The following is a 23932-nucleotide window of genomic DNA, read 5'->3' on the forward strand; positions in this document are numbered from 1 at the left end:
AAAGATCAGAAAAATGAATCTAAAACTAAAGGAATGCAGGATTAATTATTACGTCCCTACTGGTGAGATACATCCATGATACAGCGATACCTCGTTATTCAGCCTCACAAATATACCTAAAGCCAATCAATTCGTACATCGGGCGAAAGAAATCTTTTTAAAATAGTTAAATAAATACAACACAATAAAAATTAAAATATCATCTAATCCGCTGGACACAGTTCCTTTTGCTTTTTAAGTAAATAGTTTTTTAGCCTTGCCCTAAAAGTGCCAAGACATCTCGAGTCGCGGACAGGAGGAGGGAGGTCGTTCCAGCTCTTACTAGCCCGATATTTAAAACTACCTCTAAATGCAGCTGTTTTATACTTAGGGATTTGAAACACACAAGAGAAAGACCTTGATTTGTTGAGTTTTTGACTTTGTGACCAAGTTTATTTTTGATGGAGGTAAGGCGGTGTACGGTGATTTATTACACCATGCAGGAGAATATAAAGATGGAGCTGTCTACATGCTGACATTTTAAGTATTCCTGCTTTATTTAAGAAAGGCGTAACATGCGTGCGAGGCTGGATCTGGAAACAGTAGCGCGCACAAGCATTCTGGATCTTTTGAATGAGACTCTTACTTCTTGCCAAACAACAGCTATCATAAACAACATCGCAGTAATTAAGTTTAGAAAGCACGAGTGAGTTACAAAGCTGGATACGCAGCGGCTCATTTATGTGATTTCTAATCTTATAGAGAATTTTTAGGCGGTAGAAGCAGTTACGTGCTACTTCAGCTATGTGGTCTTCAAAGTTTAGTGATGAGTCCATTAGTAAGCCGAGGTTTCTTGCTACCTGTACTTGCTCCAATTGTTCACCATTAACTTCTACCTTAGGACATATTTCATTTATCTTACCCACCTGCTTTTGAGAACCAAGAACCAAGAATTTAGATTTAGATGGATTGAGGACAAATATATTCATCTAAAGAGATTGATGCAGATTCGAATCCGCTTTTTATATAAAATCTAATAAACTTTTTCACTCACTTTTCTATCTATACTAATATAATAAAGCTGAAGAGTTTGTTTGTTTGTTTGAACGCGCTAATCTCAGGAATTATTGGTCCGATTTAAAAAATTATTTCGGTGTTAGATAGCTCATTTAACGAGGAAGGCTATAGGCTATATATCATCACGCTACGACCAACATGAGTAGAGCCACGGGGGTGAAACCGCGCGGAGCAGCTAGTCATATAAATATAAAATACTTAAACAAATATTTGACATGGGATAGAATTTCACCATCTTTAATTCTAAAAAAAAACACACATTTCACTATTTCTATCCATTAATAAAATACCAAAATAAGTAAAGTATTCATATTTCTCATATACATCGAAGTAGGTGAACGCACTGTAAACAGTCGGACCGAACGTTGTTGATACTTGCGTAAGCTATATAACGTAACATGCGAGGCGGTAACTCGCAGTATAGTGAGCGCGGTTAACTATAGCGGATTTTTATTTTTTTAATGATAATGTTTCGTGTGTCCGTCTGTCTGCTGGCGGTAGTCTCCTGTGGGGCCAGCGTTTTTGCTGGAGCACTACGTGAGTGAATTTATGAAATTATTAAGTAAATAATAATTGAAAAGTGACGTTTTTAGAACAAATATTCATTGGTATTGAAGTATCGGATATCGGATAAGCTACTAAAAAGTGTGTAGTTTTATGAACGACTGACTATGACTTTTAATCTACTTTACTCTTTAAATTTCAATGTGAATTGGAAAATGGTTAACTTTATTAATTATTTACAAGAAATATGTATATTTTTATTCGCTCGACAAAATAATAATCACAATGTTAAAATAATAAACACAAGCAAAAAGTGAAATAAATTAAATAACTCATATGGTAATCTATACATAATAATATAATGATAAAAGTCAAAATATTTCGTATGAAATATTTAGAATTAAAGTCCCTACAACAGCTAACAAATTTTTTAATATTAATAACTGTGATTATTTATGCCTCTTTAGTATATAATCTATAAAACATTCCAACATCGAATTTTAAACGATTTCAACAATAACACTTGCAAATTTGTAAAAATGAATAAAAGACTTCAACGCGCTCGAATCTATAAAAATGTATATTTTTTAAATACAAACAGAATAAATGTTTCAAATACAAGTTTCAGTTAGAATTCATAAAAATATCATCTAGTCTAAAAATACAAGTTCTAAAGATCTTAATCTTAATACTATTATAAAGGCGAAAGTTTGTAAGGATGTATGGATGTATGGATGTATGGATGTATGGATGTATGGATGTATGGATGTATGGATGTATGGATGTATGGATGTATGGATGTATGGATGTATGGATGTATGGATGTTTGTTACTCTTTCACGTAAAAACTACTGAACCGATTACAATGAAATTTAGCACACATATAGAGGGTAACTTGGATTAACACATAGGATAGGTTTTATCCCGGAAATCCCACGGGAACGGGAACTATGCGGGTTTTCCTTTGAAAACGCGGGCGAAGCCGCGGGCGGAAATCTAGTAAGAAATAATCAATTGATTCTGTGATATTCAATCGCAACATCGATAAAACTATACGACCTTTACTTAAAATATTATTATATTACACAATCTCTCCAAATTCTGCTACATATCAGAAATTAATACATTTGACTCGAATCTCAAATAATCGAAAGGTCGTTACTTTCATACAAGTTATTTTGTAATCGAGATAAATTCCGATTCGATGAAGAAACTATCATTTTAACTCGTTTGACATTTCAATGTCATCTGCCGCTCTTCCTGTGGCGATAGAGATCTTTTTATAAACAAACAAACTAGGAGGACAGGAAGAAAAAGAGATAAATAAGAAATAGAGTTTGTGATTTATTAATATTAGAACTATAGATAATTATTATATAAATAATATTATGTCTGTAGAGGTGATGTGTAGGAAGCCAGAAGTGATAATGTTCTTATTAATTTAAAAATATTTGACAAATAGGTATTTTTATGCCTTTAACTTAAAAATAAAGAGTACAGCTTTAAAAATAAATAAATATCAAATTCTTTTTACTTACTAGAGTAAGTCCTGCGATGCTATAGATAGCATCGCAGGATAGCAATCCATATCATTTGAATCGAAGCTAACCGGCTTAAACTGAAAACCAGTGCTACCCGCATATCCATAAGGTTTTTAGATTTATTGACGGCAAAGACTTGAACAAAACAATATTTTAACTAGATTGTTATATAATGTCCAGTTATTTACGTAACGTGAAGATTGAAGACGCTGTTATAGTCTGTTTGTTATTTGTATTAATAAGAACCACCGGAACGAATATTTTATCTTTATTTTAAACTAGCTTACCGCCCGCGGCTTCGCCCGCTTTGTCTAAAAACCTAATAAATTATATACTAAAACCTTCCTTTTGAATCACTCTATCTATTAAAAAAACCGCATCAAAATCTGTTGCGTAGTTTTAAAGATTTAAGCATACAAAGGGACATAGGGACAGAGAAAGCGACTTTGTTTTATACGTGTATATTAATTCAAAATAGATTAACACTACTTAGTATTAAACAATGTCCCTTTCTCTGTCCCCATATTCCTATGTATGATTTAATTCTTTAAAACAACGCAACGGATTTAAAATAAATATTCACATTGTACCTATGCTAAATCTTGTAATTCTGTTTGGACGTAGAGCATTTATTATTTGTATTTTGATCACATTCAATATAGAATATAAAAATAATAAGAATTTGTCGTAACCTAACAAAAAAACGTTTTTATTACTTTTTATCGTTTTCCCTAAGGATTTGGGATTTGGTTTTCAAAAAAGTATTTAAATTCAAATATTTATGAAACTTATAAGTTTCGGCTAGGTAATATTTCCGTTTTTACTCCAAATGAGCTATACTTTCACGCCTTTAAAATTTTTACACCTAGGTATATCAAGTCCCTCTGTATTTTTCAAAGAAGTAAGTTATTTTTTAAGCTTATTAAGATGTACGGTATGGAAACGAACGTGACTTAAAAACGTGTATGATAAAAAAAAACAAATGACAACGTAAGTACTTAGAGATGTATGAGATAATACCACGAGGTTATATTGTATCATCCTTTGTTTATTTTAACAATTAAATTAGTTTGTATCTGTCATCTATACAAAAAAACACGTTCTTTTTTTAAAACAATAGATATTTGGCTTACCTTACTCATAAAATATAAAAAAAGAATGAATCGGGACATTTCTAAAATTTGTATCTGAACATTAGGTTGCCTTTTTGAATTCATTAGACTAAAACTGGTTAAAAAGATCAATGACCTAGAGCTAGAATTAAACCACAATTAATTTATTTTATCTTAAATACCCAATTAAAATAATTCAAAGCTTAGAAGGAATCTAAAGAAAATTCTTCAACGTACTTTGAAAGAAGTTATTTCAACTATTTCATCGAATTAAAACTGTTTAATTTATTTTCGTAAATTATTATTTAAGCAACATTCTTAAATATGTACTTAATATACTATTGTTTAATAAACTAGCCTTAGTTAGCTATCTTCCCGGGCTTCGCCGCTTTGTCTTAAACCTAATAAATAATTTACTAAAACTATAGAGAAAATATGTAGCAGATCTATTAAAGAAACCCCCATCAAAATCTGTTGCGTAACTTTGCTCTATACCTATTGTGTAGTGAAGTCTAAAAACTATTATACCATTGAGTTTCGCACAAATTTTCAAAACAAAACTTTAAAAAAGTTATATGGGAACTTATCAAACTTAAAAATTACACAGATTAAAAAAAGTATTGGCTTATTGTCATTATCTGTTAAGAAACCATTACTTTTTGCGTCGATTAAATATAGACTTGGTTTGCGTTATTTCCTGTGTGAATTAAAATTTATGTCGACATCATTTAAGGTGAATTAGAAGTTGGAAATGAATTGAAATAATGTCATGTTATTAGTCTTGGTTTCGACAAATGCTTTAAAATAACATAGTTGAGACTATCATTTATTTTAACTTTTGCTCTTAAGATATATTACGAATAATAAATATAAAAACAATTATTTACTATTTCAAAAATTGAGCAACTGTTTTAATCTTATTCTTTAGTAGATTATATTATTTACATACATTTCATCATATCCACCAATTAGGCTATTTTTTAACGTTTTTATTTAGGCACAAGGAAGGTTCCTAAGGAGAAAAAATAAGAAAAAGGGGCAATTGTGCTCTATTGAGAGCAATATGTGAATGGGCAGCTAGTTACATATAGACAAGTACATTGCTATATATGTCATACAGAAAAATTAATTTCTCGAATTAAAATTATCAAGTATAATGAAGTAATTTCATAACTCGGCTTTAAGCAATATTTGGCAGAAGTGGTTGCACTTGAAACCGGTCGACTTTCTTCGCATTTTAATTTTGAAACAACAACCATTTTGTAAATATTTTATCGGATATCTTCCGATGTATTGTCATTAAATTTTTTAACTTTTTTTTTTATTAAGTATCTGTAGACGATGCGTTTTTCAATTTATATTCCGTCTATTCATTTCGAAAACTGATGCCGCTCTAGAGTGGTGTATAGAGTATTTTTTATGCAACAAATATTATTTTCATGAAAATAGGACCTCTTCTTATTATATCATCTATCTTCAAGTAATTGTTTTATCTAAATGGATACGTTACACTGCCAATACGAGATTAGCCGAAAAACAAACTAAAAAGTTTATTTTGTTTGTTCTTTTTCTTTAAAGAATAATAGTTTAAAGTGTCAAAAACACAATGATATTATCACAGAGCTAAAAATAGATAGATACCAGTAAACATACAGTCAAACAACTTGCACCACTCGCAAACAAAATATTTATCCAAAACACAAGGCCGCTGCAGACCGTACTCAAATGTCACTCGTTCGAGTCACGTGTGTCTTGTGTGTGTCCACACGTTACATGCTACAGGCTGACCGACATTGACCTGTTCATTTGACACACTTGGGTGATGCATGGGCGGATGGAACGCGGCGATTTTTTAGAGTATAATAATCTCTATATTGTAGTATTTTTTAGCAAAATTTTGGACGTTATTTAAGTAAAGAACATCAGCTACATCATCATAATATGCCAGTGAATCTCGTCAAAATTATTTATTTTGAAACAGCAGCATGCATTTAATCCATAAGCCTTCAACTCTTTCGGATAAATTGTTAATTTTATAAATTAAAGGATTCATAGATACAGTTTTTAATTAAAAGTGTTTTTTCACCTATCATATTTTACCTACTATGGTCTATGTATAAAAATATTTAAAAATCAATGGCGCGGGCGTGTCAAATCGTCGTATACGCTAAGCCTTATCTTGGTAACACTTTATTGGCAACTTAAGCTTATCGACACTTTAATCCCAGCATGTATTGCAATCATTTTATTAATTTAATACAAAATTTTATCACATGAAGTTAACATTAACAAAACAATTATTGAAATGATTCCTGTAAGACAAATGGAATCCCGAACATAAAGTGCGTGTTTTGTTTAAAGTGAAACTTTTATTACATCGTCTCAAACTTTTTGGTCTGTGTAGCGCATGTCGCGTGTATCGCGGCTGCCGAGTAGGTATACCTACTCGGCAGCCGACCGTCACGCGACATGCGCTACACAAAGCAGTGTTCGGAACCGTTCGAACAGTTTCACTTTTACCGTGGTTTCATAAAACCACACAACATTTTTTTTTCATTGAACGAAGAAAAATAATTTACATTACCTACTAGCACAATAACGAACATAATTCTTAGCTCTACATAAGATTTTTATTTAAGGATAAAATTAAAATCAGATCAGGCTCTACCACAGGGCTCTACTCTACTACGATTTTATTGAAATAATTTCTAGAAAGGAATGTTAAACACATTAAATTGATATGTATGATGTATCGTTTCCGATTGAAGTCTATTTTAGCATGAATCCGTTATATAAAGTAATAAAGGATATAGTGTAACAGGTAACTGATAAATATTAAATAACATATCTTGCATCCGAATCGAGAACATTTCTTTCCGTACGTTACAATATGTATTATGGAATGCTAAATGAAAACGTAAAATGTTTATTAATTATTGCCAATTATTTATTACTAATTACTAAAAAAATAATAGGAAATATACCTGTATAATATCTATAAATAAAAATGAAGCGCCAAATGTTTTACTAAGCATACAACTCGAGATCGGCTCGACTGATTTGGCTAAGGTCCTTATGGAAAGAAAATACGAAAAAGGAACAATAGGGCGGAACACACAGTTTGAGTTGTTTGAGTTTGAGTTTGTTAACAATTTCCGCTTGGCATTTTCATAAAAGTCCGTCAAAGGATGGCCTATGGTAACTTTATAAGGTACTAGCGGTCCGCCCCGGCTTCGCCCGTGGTACATATTTCGCAATAAAAGGTAGCCTATGTTCTTTCTCAGGGTCTAAAGATTGTCTGTGCCAAATTTTATCAAAATCGGTCCAGTAGTTTATGCGTGAAAACCATACATACATACATACATACATACATAATTACAAACCTTTCCTCTTTATAATATTAGTATAGAAGTATAGATAGGTAGTATAGATGTTAAGATAATTTTGATTTGCATTGTTGCAGCGCCGTTCCTCAAGGCTTGTTCAGCATCAGATCCCAATCTGAACCAATGCATAGAGAAGGTGATATCAGCTGGAGGCGGCAAGTTCGCGAAGGGCATCCCGGAGCTCGGCATAGCGTCCCTGGACCCTGTGCACCTGGGCAAGGTGGTGGTTGACAACCCGGCTTTGAGGCTCACCTTTGATGACACAGTTGTAACCGGTCTGGGCGATTTTAGGGTTAATTCTTATAAGTAAGGGAAAATATTTAGTTATTTGTTACTTAGATTAGATACTTTTATCCAACATCATTTTTTTTTATCAATACCTACATGTAAATATTTTCTAGTAAACGGAATTGAACCCATATCCGCTAGCGTAAAGCGTAGTTATCCACTGCCCCAAATGGAAATGCAAATTTACCTCTTGATAAAACCACAATAAAACTAAGTTATATAGAATACAAAATAAATATCGCACTTTATAATTTTCCCCTATCTATGTTATTCATAGTTTAAATACCTTTCTAATGTAAATAATTCCATTACTTATATTACAGAAGAATACGTAGCTATATTTCGTAGCATTACAATAAACCTAACTACCTTTTTATTCCTAGAATTGACACTGAAAAGGGAAAAGCTATCCTAGACTTCACGGCCAACGTGACTCTGAAGGCTAACTACGACATGGATGGGCAGGTGCTTATTCTGCCCATAAGGGGTAATGGGCAGGCGAAAATTAAAATAAGTGAGTAGTTTATTTACGTTACAATCAGAATAAATAAATGTAATGCTGAATGCATAAATATTTTCGTAAAGTTACCTACTGAATCCAGAATTGAATATCGCACCGTGCCTACCTTATTGGTAATTAGTAATTACATGGTAATTACTTTATTTTTTGCTGAAGTTTTTCAAAGAATATAATGATTCAAATAAAGTTAATAAAAATGAAATATAGGTAGTTATGTAACTTTATAATTATTTAGAATAAAATCAGAGGGAAAAATATACAATATAGAATTTATGTAGAGATATTAAGAGTACCTACTTAATCATTACATTCTAGCTTGTTTATTATATAGGTATATAAATAAATATCAAAAATTTTAACTTCTCCATTATTCTACCAGCAAACCTGAACATCGTGATCAAATACGACTACAAGACTATCGACGGCTACTGGACGGTCACCGGCTACAAGGACAGCTACAAGATGGACCGAGCACAGTTTAAATTTACCAACCTCTTCGGTGGGAATAAGGAGTTAGGTAAGATTCATTGAAGTATGAAATATGATTTAAGATTTCAGGTACCATGCATCAGGAACATCAGGTCCATGAAGTTTAGCTACAGTGTGCGTGAGCTCGAAATCGAAGTACTGAGTGCCGTCTCTTACTATATTACTTGCTCTGTGTAGCTACACATTAACAGTCTATCTCAAAACCCAAAACAAAACACACCATAATCCATACATACAAACAATTTTTGTAAACAAGAAAAAAAAGTTGTAGGTAAGAATCCTTAATTTCAATATTAGGTACCTAACCAAAAACATTGTCAAGTCCACGTATTCAAAATGTTTTGGTGATAAATAACACAATGAAATATAAATACCTATAGAGAATAGTTGATCAAAATACAATAAGTTTGTTTTGATACTAATGATGATATAAGTCATTACTCATAAATCCAAACACAGTTAATTCAATATTTTCATGCATCATACGGATCTAACACCTCGAAGGTAGGCTTCACGGAAAATAACCATAGACCATAGAGACAAATATTTTCCTTAGCTCTATAAAGGTCAGTCTACACAGTTGAAGGACGCTCACCAAATCTTTGAGAAAACTTGCATTATCGTAATGTGTTCTAAGATTTATCTTCTTCGGTCAAGGTTTCATAGAAATGTTTGTATTTTTAACTGAATACTAGCTTTAATCTAAATCTTAATCTTGATGGTAATAAACAAAATAATTTTGGAATGAAAATTTTGTAGGTACTTAAAATAAATTTAAGAAGGAAATTTGAAACCTTTTTAAGCTTGTAGTGATTCAAAGGTTTTCTATTTTTGGTTAGTCTATTCTTTTTTCATGATTATATCTAAATCGCGAAAGGCGCATAAATATAGAAAAGAAATACTACATCCTTACAAACAATATCAAGTATGGAAATTTGTATAACATACAGTACTATCTATACATCTATACATCTATACAAATATTATAAAGAGGAAAGGTTTGATTTTTTGTTTGTTTGTTTGTTTGTATGAATTGAATAGGCTCCGAAACTACTTGGCAGATTTGAAAAATTCTTTCACTGTTGGAAAGCTACATCATTTCTGAGTGACATAGGCTAGGTTTTATCCCGGAAATCCCACGGGAACGGGAACTATGCGGGTTTTTTTTTGAAAACGCGGGCGAAGCCGCAGGCGGAAAGCTAGTAATTTATATAATATAACACAGTCTCTAAATAACAAAAAAATATACTATAATATACATAATTATGTAACACGCAGTCTCTAAACAAAATTAAAAATGGTACAAAATATTCCTCTAACACACAAACCACCTTACAGCCGACACAACAATAGGTTTCGCAAACCAGAACTGGAGTCTCATCATGCAAGAGATAGCTCCACCAGCGATCGAACAGATTATACATAAATGCGTCGATGAAGTGAAGAAACTGTTCAGAGCGGTTCCATCGACGAAATTACTGTCTGCCTGATGGTTTGGAACTTTTTAATCGGCATGCATCGTCTGATCCATACTTTTTCACGAATGAAATTAAGTTTACATTTGAATTGAATGGTGGTAACCTAAGTGCATGTTTCATACTCAAATTTTTCTTATATTGAGGAATGAAATTTTGAAATGCTCATCATTCAGAAATAAGCGTTATCATAATATGCATGATGATTTTGTAACTCAATCATCATAAACTAAAAAAAGGCATGGAAAATGTGAATGAAAACATTTACCTACATATTGTTTTGTTTCTCTTTGCATATATATTGTGCTATAAAAATAATGTTGTCATAAAATAACCCCAATTTTTATTTCCAGCATCTACAATCCAGAGAGTAATAAACGAGAACTGGGAACCAGTGATAAGAGACATAGCCCCAGTTGCATTTGAGACGATCATCGCTGCCTGTGTAAATGAAGCCAAAAAACTATTCGCTGCTGTTCCCGCCAATGAACTTCTTTTGCCTTGATCGTAAAAAAAAAAACAAATTAAAAAAAATGACGTTTCCGCGCAAATTTAAATTCGTTCGATTTATAATCTGCGCTTTTAACCCTTAAATATTGCCGCCTTTTTCATAAAATGATTTTAATTTTTGATATTTAAAAGGGCGAGGGTTTTTTTTAAGAAAGTTTATTTAAATATTTCTTAATCTTTTACATACTTTTGACTGAACTGGAAGTTGCTATTTAAAACGCAAAATAGTTAAATCATACGTTAATTTTTAATTTAAGGCGTAGAGCCTACTTATTTATTATAATTAAAGAAACTACTTTTTAAGGTCTTAAAATAACGCTGTTAATTGTTCACATTATAAAATAATTAACGTTTTTATGAAGCAAATTGTACAATTACCAAGTAGAGGGTTATTGCCCAAAACTCAAAGGTCAGTTGCGTATTTCCTGATCGATATTGTAACTTCCTATGTGTTGTAGGTTGAAAGTACATGAAATAATGTGTAACTTTAGACATCCTTCCTTTTTGGGTAAATATTACTTGTATCGCAATATTTAACGCAACTTAAACTATTAATTATGCAAATATGACTACAGAAATACATACTAATAAGGAGCAAATCTGATGCATATTTACTTTTTATTGAAATAGGTACCTAATTGAAAAAAATGTCCGAGAATCACAACATAAAATTGCATTTTATACTATTGATAAGATTTCGTTGTTTTTAATTTAAGTAAACTAAGTAATCATAGATTTATTTGAAAATCTTGTATCATTTCCATTGACCATTACTATCATAAATCAGTTGTTATGACTTCCGTAAGAAGGAAAGTAATTTTACGTAATTAAGAGTTAAGTTTCATTTCATTTAACTATCACTTCCATATTATTTATAAAAGCCTTAGATTACAAGAAGTAATAAGATAATTTTAAATTACTCTGCGGCTTATTACAACGCTATCTGATGAATACATTGAGGTATTATTACTACGTGTAGAGAGGACACCACGTACAAAATCTGTGCGACAAGCGCGGCGGCGCGGGGCGGCTAGTGAGTCATACACTTTGTAGATATTCTGCCTCTTATTACTTATAAATTAAAACCAATCAATGTAACAAACAAAATGGTTTGAGACGATTGGCTCTAACTCGTGTTACAAATAGTGTAGTAGTGATGTCCATTGTCCTCTCTAGTACGTAGGACATAGTAATTCAATGGATGAATATTATTAACCGACTTCATATTTAACTTTAGTAACTTTAATGACTAGGTTCTAAAACTATTTTATTATATCTTTGGCCTTTGGTATGGTTTTTAGTAAAAAATGTCCAAATTCAGGCTATAAAATCAATTTAATACCACCAATTTTTAATACCCTTACACTTTCCTTACAATTTTCTCAATATGAAAAAAATACTAAATTACTTTTATCATTTATTTTTTTAAATATTGACTAAATATGTAGCCAAAGAGGAAAGTGTAGTAAAAACATTACTTTCATAATTTTTATGTTTTTATAATTTTAGTGTTAAGAATTTTGGCTCTTTGTCAATGTACACTTTGATAAAAAGTTTTGTGATAAATATGTTACATTAAGGATTAATAAAATTTTATAATTAAGTAATTTGTCTTTAAATGCCACCTTGAACCTAATACAAACAAACATTGTTTGTCTTCCAAATTGTATAGAGGCCCATCATGACTCTTACACCATGATTATATGACAGATTTTTTTATAAACAACATTATGATGCACGATCAAAATAAAAAACATTTTCAACTTCAACAATTTTATTCCTTTAAATTTTTCCAAAAATAACAGCTGTAAATGCAACTTATCAAATACATATTTATACTTAGATCTATTTTATAAAAATGCTCAGATAAATTCATAAAAATACATATAAACAGGTATAAAAATTAAAATCTAGCGTGGGCACATAGCATGGCGTCCTCCGTCAACAGGCACACTGGCTCCAGTGATATTGCTAGCTAAGTCGCTGGCCAAAAATGCTATTGTAGCTGCAACTTCATCAGGCTTGCCAGGACGGCCTAAAGCATGCGTCTCCTTGGTTCTTTCCAAGAAAGCTGCATACTGCTCTTCAGATAAGCCTCCACGACGTTGTAATTCGGTGAGAATAACACCAGGGTTCACACAATTCACCCTAACACCCTTGGCCGCTAACTCCAAAGCAACACATCTTGTAAACTGATCCACGGATGCTTTAGACACGTTGTAAGCTAGCACGCCGGGGAAAGACCGTATACCATTCACGCTAGAAACATTTACAATGTTACCTTTAGTTTTTAACAAGTGTGGTACAGCCAACATTGTCAAATAGTAAATTGATCGGACGTTGGTATTCATGAGGCGGTCATACTGCGCTAAAGATGTATTCTCAATAGTTCCTGTTTCGATAATTCCCGCGTTGTTTATCAGAACGTCGATTTTTCCATAATGATCCACGGTACTCTTAACGATTTTTTCAATATCAGCTTCCTTCGTCAAATCTGCCGGAACCATAAAAGTAGATGTTGATTTCTCGCAGTCTTTGTTAACCTTTTGCAAATTGTCCACATTTCTTCCAGTTAAAGATAATTGTGCACCAAGTTTTGATAAAAACACGGCAGTAGCGGCTCCAATTCCTGAACTGGCGCCGGTAACAATTACTACTTTTCCAGCGAAATTCATTTTTCAAGCGTTTCTAGAATGATTCCTACTGCACCCGGTTACAATGTGAGATATTCTTATCACGTATATAAATAGATAACGCTAATATTATGTAAATCAAAACATGTTTACCACTTCATTTTCATTTGTCCGTATTTATGCAAAATGGAACCACTCGACAAATTTCGTTTTTTGCTTTTATTGAATAATACTCATCCAAAAGTGGTCTAAATTCTTATACAAACAAGACCCACATGATTTTTACGTTGGAAACAAGGTATACTAAAAGCAGAAAGGAACCACCAGCAACAACGAATAATTACATATTAAGCAAAACCGAACCACAGCACCACGGGACTGCTTTGTTCAAACAAATAAACGAAATTACTATCATGTCATTTTATACAAAACAGATCCACACCTACTTGGTACCATTATACATTACACATATTTCTATTAATAACAATAATTATTTTTAATACACAAAATGGAACCAGGTTTCTGTGGTATGGTTATGCGTAAAATAAATACATAATTTAATTGTAATTTTTTATTGCAAAATAAAACCACAAGCATTCGGTTCTATTATGCATAAATAAATATTGTAAAATATCCTGAAAGCCATCATCGCTATATGGAACCAAATGCCTTGACTTGTTACAATGCTTCTCATCTTTAAACAACGTATTTCATTACTTAAGTGCAAAATTCCAATTTTTTAAGTAAAACGTCGAACATCTGTCAATATAGGTGACATTCAGCGAAGTAGTTCGAATACGTGACGGTGTTTTTTTCCTCCGCGAAGTAAGTTCTATTGTTTTTGTTAATTACCTTTAAAATTAAATGTGAAAATGTTTAGTAATAAATAAATAAGCAAGCAATTGGTAAGAAAAGCATTGGAGACGAACACCGAAAATAATAATGAAGATACAACGGGTAAGTAGTTTTATTTAATGCATTTAAGTACTTAAGTATTGAATCTGAGATGCAGGTACGCTTTATCCACTTTTGATTCATTCCCGATTGTGGTGTGATTTTAAGAAAATAGTTCATTAAGTAAGTACAAGAGGAATCCTCTGTGGATTTACGTATTTTAACGACAATGTCGTTGTTCACGAAGACGCGGCGAGTCGAATTAAGAGATCATTTTGTTACGATTCATCTGTCATTGTGAGATAAAACTACTAAAGTCTAAACCCTGTTTTAAAAATAACTGTCGATGATCTAGGTACCTATAGTACGACATAAAAGAGATGAAATTAATTATTTTGGAACTAATTCGTTTTTCATTACCTGGCAACCCTGAATTGGCAATGTAGCTGTCAAGTTGAATAAAAATTTGTTGTTTTTTTCGTAAAGTGGAGAATTATTGAGATAAAAGTGTTATTTAGAACAAGAAATTTAAATAAAAAAGGAGACATCATGAAAAAGGTTAAACGTAGCGGTGTCCGTGATGTCGTGTATGAAGTTTTTATTCAGTGTTTGTCCGAATTTCAAGTTGGAAATTTATTGACTGATTTGGAAAACGTTTACAAACGTACAGCAGAATATACCGGTGAGATTCCATTTATTTTTGCTCAGTACTACGTAAAATAGAATATTCCATTAGTGACGAGTGTTTAATGTATGTATGTATGGCGATTATTACGTTTTCGCAATTTAATTTGAGGTTATTTGTATGTAAACAAAAACTAGTTTTTATAGTGCGACCAGCACAATTTGAGTCAAGAAGTTATATCCAATCCAACCAGCCTCAAATAAAGTACTTAGTTTAGATTTTACTACATAGTATAGTGATAACTGTTTTCATACAGCTATCTATTAATCAATCAAACCATAAGAAAAAAAAATAATATTTTAGATTTAGCTTAATAACTACTTACTAAAGTAGCGCAGGGACGCTGGCCTCCTACATTAAAAAAAAATTAATAAAATAAAGGAAGTTTTAGTTTTAAGCTACTATAAAAATATGTTAAATGTACTATTTGATTTTATTCATCTTAATTCGTTTGTTATAGGGGTTTCTGAAAGCACACTACGCAGGATAGTAGAGGAAGGGAGTAGAAATGAAGGCAAATTTGTGTGAGGTGATGAGAGCAGTGAAGATGACTCAGATAGCTGTTATAGTGCTGAAGAACCAAATGATGATACTGAAGATGCCCCGTACCCTCTTGCCAGTACTTCGAAACAGAGTGATGATCAGTCCTTTGAAGGAGTAGAATATTTCGATTTTGATGAATTATATTAATGTACAAAATTTATCTACAAAAAATATACAGTAGTTTTCAAATCGCCTTGTTTTTTTCTACTCGACGGACCCAGAAAGAGGGTAATGTGTTTGAGCTGCATGTATGCTTGTTTGTTTGTATGTTTGATTCTATGTGCGCCTCTGCAGTCTAAACACTTGACCGACTTTTATAAAATAACTAATTCCAAATACATTGAAGTAAAATTTTACCTAGGTAGGTCAATTAAAATACTAATGTATTTTTGTCTTACATTTACACTATTGCTACAATGAAACAATTATAACGGTTTAAATCGCGGTATTTATTTTAGATTATATTATATAGATTTTTGGATTTTTATTCTGTAGTATCAAGATCGCTTGCGTCGCAGTATCAGTGTTGCTATATGAGCGACGGTGGCGCCCTCATTTATTTTCATCTCTTTTGTGTCGCACTGTACCTACTATTTTGGTAAAATACGTTTAGATTCAGATTCAATACAGTACATTCAGCCACATCATTCAGCGCATATAATTATTATTTGTTTGATTTTAAAACTCGCGCGGCTACTGTTTTGACCGGAACAGGCCCTAGCCTGCGAAATTCAAAATTTTAACAAGTTTATTTAATTTTTTGCTAGGGTTGCCAACTGTTGCGTATGATTTTTATGGTTCCGTACCCAAAGGGTAAAACGAGACCCTATTACTAAGACTCCGCTGTCCGTCTGTCTATCCCTCTGTCTCATGAACCGTGACAGTTAGATAGTCGAAATTTCATATGATGTATTTCTGATGCCGCTGTAACAACAAATACTAAAAAACAGAATAAAAAAAGACGTGTGGCACTCGGGGACTGCCGCGGTAAAGCTATTGCATAGCATGCCTTCAAGCCACACCTCCAAGCCCGTCGGAGTGGAGAGCGTGAGGTTTTTTCGTAACGGAATTTCTCGATTCGGTCCCCGCGCTCAAGGCCCACGATAGAAGCTATGCAATAGCTTAATAAATATTTAAGAAGCTCCCATACCGTCAGCCGTGATTTTTTTGGCGTTGTTATAGATAATGGTACGGAACTCTTCGTTGCGCGAGTTCGACTCGCACTTAGCCAGTTTTTTGTACATGGCGCATGTACATACAACATACTTAGTCGTCTAGTAGGGACACGGCTTTATAAGAACTAATAATATTTTGCTGTCGCCATATACCTACGTATAAAAGCCACGCGGCTTTATTATTTTGATTTAAAGCTTTTTTCTTTTTATTACAGAAGATAACGAAGAACCTTATACGTCGCTGCCTCTGGAGAAGCTTTCTTCACCTTCTAGCGATATTCAGTCCATATTACATCTCATTCCACAAGATGCACAGTTTTTATAACGGTCTCATTAGTGATGATGCAATAGAAGACCACATAGATGGACTAGACACGGTGGATTTCGAAATCCAATTTGATGATAACGTCGAATAAACGTCCTATATAAGTATTATTTTATATATTTTATTAATTAAAGCTTTAATTACGATATTATAAATACATAGTTTCATTTATATCATTAAATCCCTGGGATGTGGTTCCTTTTTGTATAAGAGAAAACCTATCAATTGATAAATGTTAAAAGGAACCACATGCACATTTTCTTAATTATCTAGAAAGTTTAAGAATATTCAGAGCAAATTTATATACACATACTTAAATAAGTAATTTATCAATGAATTTAAATAAAATAAATTTTAATTTTACTTCATCTAACAGAGCTGCAAATGTTTTTGTAAATCCTTTGATATCTCAGAAGTGCGATTTTGCTGGGTGGTTCCTTTTTGCTTAAATACGGACATTTGAAGTGTGTTTTCTTTTCAAATATCAATGTCAGGCGTCAGCTGTCATTGACATTGTCATTGGTCGAAAGCACGCCATTCACAAACTAGCCAATGAAAATTCTGGAAAATTCATATCGACATAAAATAAAGAAATAATGTTGCTATTCTATTTGGATTTTGGTTGCTTTACAATGATAAGGATATTTTTGAATAGGCAAAATTTATGTAAAAAATATCACTTAACTTTTTTTTTTCATATAAAGATCAGTAAAATTTATGTCATATACCTACCTGAAACAACCGCTTGCTAGTCATAGCTTTTGTTTATAATAGCTGTGTTTTACCTGAAAATAAAACACATATTAAATACTTACCTATATTTGAAGCTTACTTCATTGAGAAGGCACCTAGCTTTTTCCGCCTATTCTTCCCTCTCTTTCCGTTGTATGTATGCTATCTCTCTCGCACACCTCTCCACCAGGTGGCGGGGCGCACGATAATGTCGGGCGCTGGATGTTTTTCATTGAGTCGAAATCCACAACAGGTGGACGTTAAGTGTAAGCTTCAAATATAGGTAAGTATTTAATATGTGTTTTATTTTCAGGTAAAACACAGCTATTAAACACTTGACCGTAATTTGAAGCTTACTTCATTGAGACCTGCTTGTTACCCACCTGGTGTACAATATATGGACGCCAATGTGAATTTGAATACATAAGTAATTACTTATTTCTTTATTTGAAAGAGTAAGGTGTGCAGATAGCATACCTACCAATAAATCACACAAATTTTTATATTATATAATATATTAACAATCCCAGATGAAAAGTTAATCAAATAAGAACCAAAAAGTTAATCATAATGATTAAAAGTATTAGAACTTATGAGATTGGTTCAAGCGTACCTTAGTTAACCTTTTGGGCTTGAAAAGTTAAAGTTACTACAATTTTCACTATCTTTAGCGTAAATCTGCGAAAGCGCCAGTAACGACTTTCAATTACGCATTTAGATGTTACTTACAAAATGAAGCAACAGCTGATCCCGACGAGGCAAAAATACCTCAAACTCAAACCTTTATTTATTCAATTAGAACTCTGTAGAAGCACAATTGAATCATCTTAACATAGAATTACCACCTGTCTCAACTCACACAGTTTTAACCCAACCTGCTACAAGCGGACAAGAAGAGAACTTGGTCCTTACTTTTGGGGTCAGAAATAAATTTAAAAGGTCACCCCTTGAATAAGGCAATAAAATATCAAAACAGGTAAACGGTTTTAATTATAATACAGATTTTTAACATCCAACCAAACCGTGCGGTATCTATTAATGTTTAGAGCCAACGCCACCAATCATAATCTAAACATGGCTAGTACTTTCAGTACAATGCATGAATTATTTATTTAAAACTGATAGGTCATAAACTCTGTACTGGAAACAAATATGCTGAACTTAAGAGACTAAAATGATAAGGAGCTTATCTGTGTCCCAAAACTGCAATTACTACAGCCAAGTACGTTACTTTTAATCAATTCGGTTTTAAGATATAATTATGATTTACATCAGAACTTATATACCGAAAGCCTCGGGACTACATAACGTGACTTATCTTCTTATCTTTCTTATATATAAAAATGAATCGCAAAATGTGTTGGTAAGCGCATAACTCGAGAACGGCTGAACCGATTGCGATAATTCTTTTTTTATTATATTCCTTGAAGTACGAGGATGGTTCTTATGTAGAGAAAACTTAAATATTATGTACCACGGGCGAAGCCGGGGCGGACCGCTAGTACTTATATAAAAATGAATCGCAAAATGTGTTGGTAAGCGCATAACTCGAGAACGGCTGAACCGATTTCGATAATTCTTTTTATATTCCTTGAAGTACGAGGATGGTTTTTATGTAGAGAAAACGTAAGTACCACGAGCGAAGCCGGGGCGGACCGCTAGTTTATAATAATAGTGTTTGTGCACAACACTAGGCAGTCAACAGCTATATGAACGTCAGATAGGAAAAGAGCCAAATTTATCCAGTCAGTAACAAAGGATTTTAACTATAGTTACTTTATTCTAATTCAACCAACTACTACTAGCTACTCCGTATGTCTTTTGGATAGACGGAGGCAAATAGGATTTTTATTCCAACTATATCATTTGATATTTTGAAAATGTACTCCACATTTTCATACCGTCAGAGTCATTTTGCAGATTATAGTGGTGCAGCACTGAACACTGTCTATTAGGTGGCTGATGCTGCTGACCGGGCCTTCAGTTCCGCTTTCCAGAATACCTTCACCCTTCTAGGTGTTACTACTACTGAAATAGCGGTACTCTATCGCGTCGTTCAGGTCTCTAACTGACTAGGATTTCTCATATTATCGTAACAACCCTTGCTCGTTCTAACGAGGATAAATTATCGCCAAGGAATTCTGCTGCAGGATAATGGCAAGAGAGATTATAAGCTTAACTATGCATTATTATGTTAAGGAATATGGTGGGTTTTGAATACTATCGTCGTCTGAAAGTATCTCCTTTCGATTAACTGCATTAAGGATGCAGATCTGATCCCATCTTTGTTCCGTAGGAATGCTACGACAGTCTAAACGTTACACTGAACAAAGAAAATTGCCCTGAATATAGTCGGTTGTTCCAACATCCGTAATATGGCTAGCCTAAGGTTAGTTATCCCTTGATTGTAACTGCTACCAATGGAGGCATTGCTCTTGTGTTGTCCACAGTTGTGCGAGTGCAAAAATGAAGAACTGAGCTCGTGGGGAGTTATGTCGAATGAATCTGTGTTAAGATTATGACAGTATAGGACAGTTAGCTGTGGATGCGAAGACAGGACATTACTTTATTCATCCGTAAACACGCGAGGCAGCCACGGACAGCGATATAGCAAGAACTAAACTAGCAAAGTTTAGTTCGCTTACCAGACTTTGTCATGTTTTAAATGCAGTATATCCTCTGAATAGCATTGCATTTATGACTATTGATAAACTTAATTCACCCGTAAACACGAGAAGCAGGCACGGATAGCGATATAGCAAGAACTAAACCAGCAAAGTTTAGTTCGCTTACCAGACTTATATTTTAAAAGCCGTATAGCCTGTACATTTCATTTATTGCCCCCCCCCCCCCCCCCCCCTCAAAGCAAAGAAATGAGAAGTCATTTGGCAGAGCTTTCTCGTTAAGGGTAGGGGTTCCAAGTAATATCTAATAATAAGAGGCTTTTGTTTGGAAAGATTGACTTTCCGTTATTTATCCTCTATCCTATGTAACTCAACAGTCAGTATTCTCAGCATTCGTTGAGTACTTAAACGTTTTACGTTAATAGTTATATATAACTTTATTATACAATATAATAATCCTGGTGGGATGACAAAAAAACTTGTCTAACAAACGATTATCCTAATCCCTCAGCGATTTATTGTTTGAGCCCCGAAGAAAAATCTCATGGGTGCAATAATGAGGTCAAATGGGTTGAAAAACGAGTCAAATAAATTGCCTACAAGGCCGGGCAACTAAAATAGGCCTATGAGAGGTCAACTATACGTAATCAATCGTCATTTGTTACATTCAATCGCTTTGCGATTAAAAAATCTCTTCCGATGTTTGTATATGAAAATTGGTCGGCTAGTGCCATTTAATTACGATACCAAACATACCGTTGACACAAGGCTTGGTGACAATCCTCGAAACCACCGCCACAAATCATCTGCGAGATGATATTTGATCCGACTCGCCTTCCTTTGTTGTGATTAGGCTTTGCATTGGTAAATACAATTTGTTAAATTCCAATTTCCATAATTGGTAAACCAATGGTGGTTTCCTGATTCCTGAAGCGTAAACTTTTAGGATACGAAGTATCAATTTCATGCGCCCATTATTTGACGTATCTAACCTTTATTGTATTTATTAGGTCATTTACTATACTGCCCACTGTGAAGTAGATTTCAAAACCTTTTTCTACCTACCTTAGAAGAGTGAAGATCCGATACGGTCATATCCAAAACTTCTTTCGTGGGTCCTCGTTGACAAAAGCAAATATCTATGATCATTTTAATGATCAATCCTTTGTATATTTGCACCAATCGCCATTAAAGCCCCGCGAGGGCTGATATATATTTGCACCATTTCCCCGTGGGGACGGTTGTTATCAAAGCCCCGCGAAGGCTGATATATATTTGCACCATGTCTCCGTGAGGTACTGTTGTAATCAAAGCCCCGCGAGGGCTGATATATATTTGCACCATTTCTCCATGAGGGACGGTTGTAATCAAAGCCCCGCGAGGGCTGATATATATTCGCACCATCTTTTCCGTGAGGGACGATTGTAATCAAAGCCCCGCGAGGGCCGATATATATTTGCACCATTTCCCTGCGAGCGACAGCTGCGCGAGGGATGTTTGTAACTAGAAATAAGTAGGGCCTGCCAAAAAATGCTTAAGAGACACCCTGCGAGGGTGAATTTGACCTGGCTAACCCCTGCGAGGAGTAGTGGCCACATTTATGTATTCTGCTTCGAGCAAGAATACACCTTAGTGCTAATATAAAAATAGCAGTAAATAATCATTTAAATAATATAGCAATTAACAAGGTCCTTTAACTTATTTTCCAATGTTAGCGACATTTAATAAATTCATAATTCAAATCAATTCACTAAATTTTAAAATGAACTTCGATTCATATTTATTTTTGTTCATGCAATCGATGTAACATTTAGTTGCTTTATATCCGTTAACATTCCTTACGAACGCAACCATACCGTCGTAGGACGTTATATTTAATTGCACAAAATAATCTCCACTCACCCGCAATTTTTTACTTTTTGTCAAGGTGTACAAGTTTATAATATTATTCTAAAACGTTAGAAGTGAATTGTAAATCCTTTGAAATAAGTGTATCTAAATCTAATTTATATTAAGATATCTCGATAATTATTATACGATAACCCTTTCAGCACAAGTTCAGTAAACCAAAGAATTTAATTGTAAAATTTTTGGTACTTACTCGTTTTAACAAAAAAGTTGCATCATTTGAACATAGGAAACGTAATTTTCAATCAAATTAGCCGTGTGTAATATGTCTATTTTCACATAAAAACGGATCAGAATAATACTCATAAAAGGACACGTATAGACTACGGATAGTTTTGAATGTGTGGAACATTCATGGTACGTATCTACTATACATGAGCGAATTCCATCATTATTCAGTTGAGCGGTAACTCCCGTACGATTTATAAAATAATATCACAACGTGTTCTGACATATCGTGACTTCTTGGAGCTGACTCATCTCGTTCGATAATTTTTAGTAATAAACTATGATAGGAATTCCGAACCGTTCCTAGCGATAACGACAATGTAATAAAGTCGTAGCAATGGATTGTATGCCTGTAAAGCTTTGAGTTGGCTCATATCCATACTAAGTATTAATTGTAATTTTTCCACGAAAAATTCACTTGTACCCTTGTAATAAAAACACATTATTAAAAATGAAATAAAATATTAAAAATATCTATATACAAGAGAGGGTATTTGATATATCTAGTAATATCAAATAATCACAAAAGTAATATTAACGATTCGAGTAAAGCCGAACGGTAACACCGTTAAAATAGCTTTACTCACAGTATTAAAAATTCAAATATTAATTAGTACATATTGCATAATGAAATATTTCAAAAGAAAAGTTACTATTTCAAGTAAAATGTAACGGTTGTATCGTTAATTTTAAATATCTTTATTCATGCTATTAAGTATTTAAGCATATTGAAAAATAAACTATTGCTGAAGGATTCATTAAAAACCTCAGCATTTTAAATAAAGTCCAACGATTATACCGTTGACTTTAAAGATTTTTACTCATTTTTAAGTAAAATATTATTAGAATAGATGTAAAAATAACTCACTGTACCGATCCGACGGGATACACTTTTTAACACTTTTAGCACTTGCTTTAAGCAATACTTAATACTTAATAGCACCAAGGTTGTAGTCTTGTAGACAACCTTCTCGCGGCGGAAGCTAGACGCCAATGAAAAACATCCAGCGCCCGACATTATCGTGCGCCCCGCCACCTGGTGGAGAGGTGTGCGAGAGAGATAGCATACATACAACGGAAAGAGAGGGAAGAATAGGCGGAAAAAGCTAGGTGCCTTCTCAATGAAGTAAGCTTCAAATTACGGTCAAGTGTTTAATTTGTAATTGTCATGTGTTTGTAATTCACATTCATGTCATTAAAACCTTATTTGATTGATCAATAGCACAGATCAATAGTTTTGATTCAATCTATCTCTAGCGCCTGCGTTACATAATACATTTCAAAATTATGTCATAATATTATTT

At 33.3% G+C, this 23932-nt stretch overlaps 1 protein-coding gene across 2 annotated transcripts; it reads left to right on the top strand.

Moving 5' to 3' along the window:
* The first annotated feature begins 1435 nt into the window (after positions 1–1435).
* LOC149483084 (circadian clock-controlled protein daywake-like) lies at positions 1436–11489 on the top strand. Of its 2 annotated transcripts, none has more exons than XM_089703201.1 (5): positions 1436–1593; positions 7677–7905; positions 8271–8401; positions 8787–8924; positions 10725–11489. In XM_089703201.1, the coding sequence occupies exons 1-5, from the start codon at positions 1518–1520 to the stop codon at positions 10874–10876; spliced, it is 726 nt and encodes a 241-aa protein (XP_089559327.1). In that variant the 5' UTR covers positions 1436–1517; the 3' UTR covers positions 10877–11489. The 2 variants fall into 2 exon arrangements, with proteins under 2 accessions (XP_089559327.1, XP_089559328.1); XM_089703202.1 differs by lacking the exon at positions 10725–11489 and adding an exon at positions 10235–10401.
* Positions 11490–23932: the final 12443 nt, after the last annotated feature.

This window comes from Colias philodice, chromosome 14 (genome assembly GCF_061535455.1).
Source record: "Colias philodice isolate Cphi_HAF_F1 chromosome 14, ilColPhil1 Martin Lab GWU primary, whole genome shotgun sequence".
Taxonomy (NCBI): Eukaryota; Metazoa; Arthropoda; class Insecta; order Lepidoptera; family Pieridae; genus Colias; species Colias philodice.

Coding starts and splice junctions, on each gene's coding strand:
- LOC149483084 (XM_089703201.1), top strand. CDS start 1,518: ATGATAATGTTTCGTGTGTCCGTCTGTCTGCTGGCGGTAGTCTCCTGT. Junction 1,594..7,676: donor CGTTTTTGCTGGAGCACTAC/GTGAGTGAATTT, acceptor GCATTGTTGCAG/CGCCGTTCCTCAAGGCTTGT. Junction 7,906..8,270: donor TTTAGGGTTAATTCTTATAA/GTAAGGGAAAAT, acceptor TTTTATTCCTAG/AATTGACACTGAAAAGGGAA.